This window comes from Parambassis ranga, chromosome 2 (assembly GCF_900634625.1).
Source record: "Parambassis ranga chromosome 2, fParRan2.1, whole genome shotgun sequence".
NCBI classification, from domain to species: Eukaryota; Metazoa; Chordata; class Actinopteri; family Ambassidae; genus Parambassis; species Parambassis ranga.
Genome location: NC_041023.1, coordinates 21,813,338 through 21,821,182, shown reverse-complemented (window position 1 = coordinate 21,821,182; position 7,845 = coordinate 21,813,338). Strand labels below are relative to the sequence as shown.

Here is a 7,845-nt window from a genome sequence, read left to right as displayed (position 1 = left end):
ATGTGCACTTTTCCACAGGGAGCTCGCAGCGTGCGGTGGTTCCTGGTGTCTCTCAGTGAAATGAGATCTAACCCGTCCTCCTGCTTACCGACAACAAACAGGGCCGCCGCGGCCCAGCAGGCGGTGACATCACACACACACGCCTCACCTGTGTGTCCACTGTTAACGCACACCTCCACTTGGCTCAGTGTGAAGAGCGTGCGTAATGTTCAACGTCGTGCACCAGGGTCGGAAATACGTCCCGACGCCGCGCTCCACGCTCACGGACGACTCTACATTAACGGTGCAGGCTGTCAATATCATCAAATCGCCGGGGACACTGAAAGAGGCATCGGAGGGGACGTGGCCGCCGCTGGGCGCCAGGATGCGGATATCCAAGGCTAACAAGGGCGCGGTGGTGGTGAGAGCTGTCCGGCAACACACGTCTCCTCAGCCGGCAAGCCTGGAGGCGGTTTGGAGCGAGAGGGGACAGCCGGAGGTGGAGGCGCGGAGCCCCGAGAGGAGGAACGAGGCAGAAGCTGCAGGGATGGAAAGACGCGGAGGAGGAGGAGCAGGAGGGGGGCCGCCGAGGAGCAGGAGGAAGGGGTTCAAACCCCCAGATGTGAGGACCATCTTCACCACCGAAGAGAAAGACCCCAGGGTGGAGCAGGAGACCGGAGAGGGGCACAGCTTCGAGCCCGGAGGAGAGGACACCTGGTGTGATGTGTGCTGCTGCTACATCTTCCAGCACGGTGTCACCTGCACAGGTGAGTGTGCAGCCACGGGGGGAGGGCTGAGAGTGGCAAAGGTTCTGATGCTGTTTAAGATCTTGCTTGAGTAAATATTTTGTTTTACTAAAGTCACAAAACTACATAAGATCTTTGTTAAAATTTAAAACCATGTTTACATTGTAGCAGGGAGTGAACCAGCCTAACCTGGTATATAATTATTTTTGTTGGTTAATCTTTAAAGGCGTTTACTCAGCAAAAATACCAAACGTGAAAGTGAATGTAGTAACACTTCTTCTGGCAATTTATCAAGTAAATAACAAATGACACAGCACTGAACATGTAAACAAAGTGAGTATAAAAATAAACAGGGCTGCTGGTGTCGCTATAAGTGACAGAAATATTAAGATTAAGATTAAGATTAAGAAACCTTTATTAGTCCCACAATGGGGAAATTGCAAATATTGTATTATTGTAATATTTCTGTATGTTTTATAACTCTGAATGAAGCAGGAAGCTGGAATGTTTGCATGAACTGGTTATTAGGTAGCAAGTGTTCAGCAGCTCAAACAGGCCGAGCTACTGCTCAGCGGCTGGAATGCAGCCGGCATGCAGACAGACCGGTTCAGGTCTCTCCAGTACAGGCTCTGGACCTCCCTCTGTGTCCACGTCTGTCTGACTAACAATAGAAAGAGGAAGCTCAGAATCAAACACTCTTCTTTCTCATGTGTTGACTTCCTTACATGGCTGCCATGGTGACGTGCCATGGTCCGAAGTGAACACCAGGCTGGTGTTACTGTTTTCAGTAAATAGTTCAGTGGAACTGGTTTGTTTTTCTGCACCCGGTTGTCATACGACCATTAGCTAAAGATGATGTTGGTCCAGTGTAACTGACATCATAAAGAATATTTAGCTGCAGTTTCACCAAAATATAAATTCTAACTTGGCTTAGAGCCACATTAGCATTAGCATGCACTAGCCTCTCTGTGGTGGTAAATATCGGCACACAGATCAAAATGTGAGACAGACAAACTTGGTTTTTACTCGTGTTGCTTCAATTTTATCTTCTAACTTCATTACGTTGGCAGACAATGAGCCTGCACAAGGCACTCAGTGTTTCCCGGCAGCTTTACCAGCTGATGGAGTTTGTGTGTGTGTATTAAGCATCAGTGTGGACTGATACTTCTGCTAATTTAAAGGGTGTTTCCGCAGTCGATGGCCACTCAGGAAGCCTGTTAAAGGCCTATAACTGAGTCCAAATGTCAACAGACAGGGTGACCCTCCTCAAAGGACGGAAAGTGGAAAAACAAGCCGAGCACAGTTAATACCTAGACAGGACACAGTCACTTATAAACCAGCTGATCAGCAGCTCTTTCTTTTGAAAATTAACTTGTCCGTTTAGTGCAGGTTGTTCTCAGATGGCTGAACACTGAAATGATCCAGACTGCACTGCTGCACTCGTACATAGATGGTATCCAAACACACCCACCTCACTCCACCTGAGAACAACCAGCAACATGGCTGCCGTCAAACAAAACAAAATGGCAAAAACAAACGCTGGCAAAAAATACATGAAAGATAATAAATATTCAACAGACGAGTCGTCAATACAGAGTTTAACTCAACATTTATTTACATGTCAGGTCTCCTCTCTTTAGAGTTCAGCAGTTGTTGAATCTGTTTGTGTCACACAGCGGCTCTGCTTCAGTCTCCAACACAACACTGCCACCCAACAAGCTGCCTGTCAGTCAGCTCTTTATTATTACTCAAAGCTACAGTATGTCTCCCCCTGGTGGCAGTGAGAGTAATTACACAAACACTGCTGTTCTCTGCAGTGGTCTCTGGTGGACTGAATATTCTGTTTTATTATCAAATAGTGGTAAATAAGTGCAGTTCAGTGTTGTACCTCCTCTCTCTGTCTTCCTGTGGGTCCTGGTCCTTTGAGTTGAGGTAACAAAAAACCTGCATAGACAGCCGGGATCTTTGTCTGATTGGGTTTAATGTTGCATTAGTGTGTGTGTTCATTAGTCATGGGTTGGTAGGAGTTTGATTTCAGCCTTTTCTCTCTTATTTTGAAGGAATCTCTGTTCTCAACAGAAGGACTCTTATTTTGAAGGAGCCCAGAGGCTTTTCTTTAGATCTTTCTTGTTACGGTTTAAAAAACACATTCATATAATCAATAGAAATAGTTCCAGGTATTGATCAGGTGTGTGTTTTGTAATTAGAAAAGGTCAGAAGAGTCCAAACCCACGTCTGAGCAGAGAGGTTTCACATTGTAGAGCCACAGTGAGAAATACTGATTGTCTGAACCTTTACAGTCTGTGTGTGTGTCAGCTGCTGTCCTGTTGTTTGTTCAGTCACTGTGACAGTTTGGCTCCACAAGACACACTAAACCTGTGGCAGCTAATGACACACAACACAAATGGAGGGCTGTGTGTGTGAGGGGAGGGAGCTCTGCAGACGGCAGACAGAGACACCATGGATGGCAGTGAAGGATGACTCTGTGGAATTACCTGTGGAAGCTAAAGGTCTATCAGTGTGTGTGTGTGTGTAAAGAGTGTGTGAGCGATGGGATTTGCCAAAACTTTGAGAAGGATGTCCAGATTCTTTTATCGTTTTCCTAAAGTGACGCGACGCTCCGGGCGTCTGGAAGTCAGCCTGCTGTGGAGGAACTCTGGTGAGTTTTCATTGTGTTACTGAGGTTCCTTCTTTCTTTGTGCGTCCTCACTGAAGTGTTTACTGTACACTGAGCTGTGTTTATGCATCATAACACAACTATAAACAGGTTCCAGCAGTGAATAGGGGTGGAAATTTCAAATGTAAGCCCCTAAGAAAATAGAAGGTTTAGAAGTTAGCAGACACAGACAGGTGTGTGTGTGTGTGTGTGTGGTAATGCTACACCTGTTGAGGTGGGAAGTTTTGAATTGCATGATAAAATAGTGCAGACAGACACAAAGGAAGACATAAGAATATGAACCAGGAGAGAGCAGCAGGTGGTCACTGCTGTATTCAGCACACGCCTGTCCTCTCTCTCTCTCTCACACACACACACACACACACACACACACACACCTGTCTGTGTCTGCTAACTTCTAAACCTTCTACTTTTCTTATCAAATATTTTGATAAGAAATTTTCACGCTTTTATGGGAGACTACTTCTGTTTTAACCGTATATATGCTGACAGTAGACAGCAGTGTCCGTGCCGTAACACCTTGTATAGATGGGCACCTAAAATCCTCATTTTCCTGGCTGAAAATAAAGTAGCAACAGAAGCAAGGACACTGAAACAAGCAATGATGCCAGTGATCAGGAGAGAGTGGAGCATCATGGTGTTACACACCCTTACAGTTATTTCAGTAGTTATTACATAATTTTCATATGGATGGACCTCAGAACAAAATGTCAAAATGTAGAGTCTGGACCTCGGGGACCTGGATGGTAGCTCAGGCCTTGGCAGGTCATCATTCATGTCCAAGAGGATGCATGTGTGTTATTATCATACATACTCATTAATTATCCTATCACATTTGTGGTCATTCTTCATCCACTGTCATCCACCACTGGTGTGTGTGTGTGTGTGTGTGTGTGTGTCAGCAGGTGAGTGTGAAGCCTCATTGTCTCTCTCTCTCTGCACACACAGACCTGATTATCCAGCTTGTGCTAAAAACCGTTTCACACACAGGAGGAAGAAGTCTGAGCAGCTTGTGTTTCCTGACCTTTGACCACTGAGTTTCACAATAAAAGCCTGACGTACAATCTGCTGTGTAAGTTTTGTCACTAAAGGGAAAGCTGGAGTGAAACACTTATCTTGAGATTTACAGTTTTTCCTGCTCCTGTTGTGTCAGAACATGAGAGGTTACAGAGTTTGTGCGTCGCTGCTGAGTTTCCTCCGCCCGGCTGATTGAGTCTGATCGATCTGCGGCGTCTGGGAAAAGCTTTTAACTGAGACAGAGAGGAAGAGAGGCAGAGGGGAGGAAGATGAAATCTTTTTACTGAAGCTTTCAGAAAGAAATTAATCAGAAAACCTGACACATTTATCTAAAGTTTGACTATGCTGCCACTGCACACCTCCTTCAGTTAAAAAGGGGGAAATACTCCATAAATATACTCTACTGAGTATTTTATGTATATGTGTATAATTTAAGCAGGTAAATTAAGATTTACTGTGTTATATGGAGTATCCTATAATTTAATGATATGCTTTTAATGTAAAAGTAAAGTGGCTGTCATGGTGATGTAGTACCAATACTTAAGAAGTACAAATAGTACTCGAGTAAAAAACAGGCCACGAAAAAGTCAAAATTGTAGAAATTAAATATAGTCATGTAGAAGTTAAAAATTAAATTGCTGTAAAATCGTCTATGCTTCTCACAAATAATAAAAAGACAGCTTCCATTGGCTAGCTATACTCCTATTATTTATGGTGTTTATCCTAAAAGGTGAGTTTTAAAATATCCAGAAAAGTTAGCCAAATGAGCTTTAGTTAGCCTAATCAATTAGCTATAACTATCTTGATTACAATCACTGCTGTTTGATTATCTGCTAAAATTACAGGCTGTTTTAACATGAACATTAACAAGATGATTTAGTTTATCATTTATGCTAATTTGGGAACTACAGTCCTGCTATAAGTGTTTGTACTGCAGCTACAAGCTAACATCAAGATGCTAATGTCACAATAATGCTGCTGATGTGCTTATTTTTAGAAGGAATGTCATGATGATAGCATGCTAAAATTTGCTACTTAGCACTAAAAACGTACAGATTAGACCCATCAAAACCACATGTCTGGTGATAATGTACGTTTTATTCTCTAAAAACTTTGTTCTACGCAACAAATTGCTAAGATCCATCCTCGAGTGAGCATGAATCATTGATACATATGTCGGTGTGGAGCAGGTATAGCTAATTGTTGACATCCTTTGTGTGCTGTTTGCACATCTCTGCTGTATATGGACATTTTATCACAGAGATATTTGAGGGTTGACTCACTTTAGGCCTCAAGTGGCCATTTGAGGAACTGCAGTTAGCTTTGCAGGCAGCATCCATTGTAGTTTGGATAGTTTTTTTTACAACACAGCTGTTGGTGTAATGGTGGATGAGGAGGGTGCTCTGTGTCTTCCTCTGTGGATCAGGTTCATTGTCAGAGGGGATCGAGGTGGATGATTGGCTGGATGGATGAATGGACGGATAGGAAGCTGTGTAGACAGACACACACTTGTCATAACAAGCAAGGGAGCACAGAGAAGCAGGGAGGAGAGCAGAGAGCGGCTGTAGATGACTGAGTCAGCAGTCCTCCGTCCACTCACCCCCCTACCCCCCTCCCCCCTCCTGTCTGTGTGTCCATCACACTGTGGCCTCCATTTGACTGTCAAATCACCCACTCAGCACAACAACACAGAGAGGGAAACAGGGAGAACAGAGCAGCCCATCAGCATCTGAAGTCCGAGCAGCTGAGAGACACCGAAAAACACTGCAGAGAGAGAGAGGGAGAGTGTGTGTGTGAGTGTGTGTGTGAGCAGCAGATGATGTGAGAGATCTCAGTGAGGACAGTGAGCTCCTGTTTAAAATGAAAATGGGAGATGGGAGCAGCCATGTGCAAACTGTCGGATAAAGTCGGACAGCATGTCAGAAAGAGGTCGACAGGTAGGATCATGGGAGAAACACCCTCTCACGCACACAGTGACACACAGCGTGTGTGTGTGTGTGTGTGTGTGTGTTTGCTGAAAGGATGTGAACAAAAAAAATAGTGTTATTTATTTCAGTATTTAATGGTGCTGCAGGCTTGTGGGCTGTGTGTGTGTTTGTTTACTTGTTACTTGAGTACCTGTTAGCCTAAAAGGATTATTAACTGTCATACATATTCATTTAGCCTTAACCTTTATGTTTTATTAACATCCAAATAGACAAAACAAACATTTAAATAGCTCATTTTCAGCAAGCAGAAGTTAAAAAACACCAAATATTACTGTTGCATCCTGGAGATGATTATTTAAGGAGGCTTTAATATGTATTTTTCTTGTACCTGACAGTACTCAGGTGTGTAAACACTAAAATTAAAAAAAATTGTTATGCTAAATAATTGAAGTTATCAGTGGTTTACAAACATTTCTGTGTGATATAGTTACATGCAGGGGTGACGCAATACAAAATATAACAGAGTTCATCATGTAGTGAGGCTAAAGCTGAAGGTCTGTGGAGTGTCGTAGATGCTAATTGCTGCTATTTACCATGGCAAATACACTCAATGAGATCCTCCACTCTGGCGTTTCAGTGTCAAAAAATATGTAACTTCTGCTGGATCTTATTTTGAAATATTTTACAGCTTAATCCCTCATGTCAGAATTTGCATGTTATGGGTTTCCATTTGCATACGGTGAACTCTGACCTCAACAGTCATTGTGTTAATATCAAAGGAGGATTTGCATGGACGTTGTAAGTGTGTGTGTGTGTATCTCTGCACGTCTCCAGCTCTCCAGTCTGTAAACATTAATTTCTCTGCAGGTTGTAAGTACGCGTGTCACGCTGCGTGTCAGGACAGAGTGTCGCTCGACTGTCATCCTGCAGCATCGCCCATCAGTCAGGACCAGCTCAACAACAACACACAGCTGCATGTGAGTGCACACAGTCTGTTTATCACAGTACACGCAAACATTACACTGCTGTGTAGTTTTGTATTGTTTTGCAAGTACAATTCTGGCTTCTATTACATACATACATTAAAACAAAAACACTTATAGGCTGAAAAATGGATATTAATATAATATTATATCATATTAATTATATATTATAAGACATATAAGATGTTCACTTTCTAGGACATTTATGTCTGAATTCTGGCACAAACTGGAAAGAAAATGATTCCACCAATACTATATAAACTAAATGTTCTGTTGTTGTAGTACCGTGAGTGACCACAGGATGGCACTGTAGACAAACATTTCAGCCTCTGCAATGTTTGTATTTCAGGCTTGAGGGCCAAAATAAACAGGATAATGACAGCTTAGTTATTTCATGTGACAACTTTAGTGTTGATGTGCAAAACAATTATTATTAAAAATAAAACATAAATTTAACACATAAGCCATTTAGCCGCTCAGCTTCTCAGTGAAGTTGTTTTCCTTTCCAACATATT

At 42.8% G+C, this 7,845-nt stretch overlaps 1 protein-coding gene across 1 annotated transcript; it reads left to right on the top strand.

Annotated features, from left to right (window-relative positions):
• The first annotated feature begins 205 nt into the window (after positions 1–205).
• Positions 206–7,624, top strand: LOC114432482 (uncharacterized). The gene is made up of 3 exons (XM_028400513.1): positions 206–746; positions 7,215–7,324; positions 7,613–7,624. Exons 1-3 carry the CDS (start codon positions 206–208, stop codon positions 7,622–7,624), a joined length of 663 nt encoding a protein of 220 aa, XP_028256314.1.
• The last annotated feature ends 221 nt before the right edge of the window (positions 7,625–7,845 follow it).

Excerpts from the sequence above, each read along its gene's own strand:
- LOC114432482 (XM_028400513.1), top strand. The coding sequence starts at position 206 with ATGTTCAACGTCGTGCACCAGGGTCGGAAATACGTCCCGACGCCGCGC. Across the intron at positions 747-7,214 it reads GCACGGTGTCACCTGCACAG|GTTGTAAGTACGCGTGTCAC; the intron begins GTGAGTGTGCAG and ends ATTTCTCTGCAG.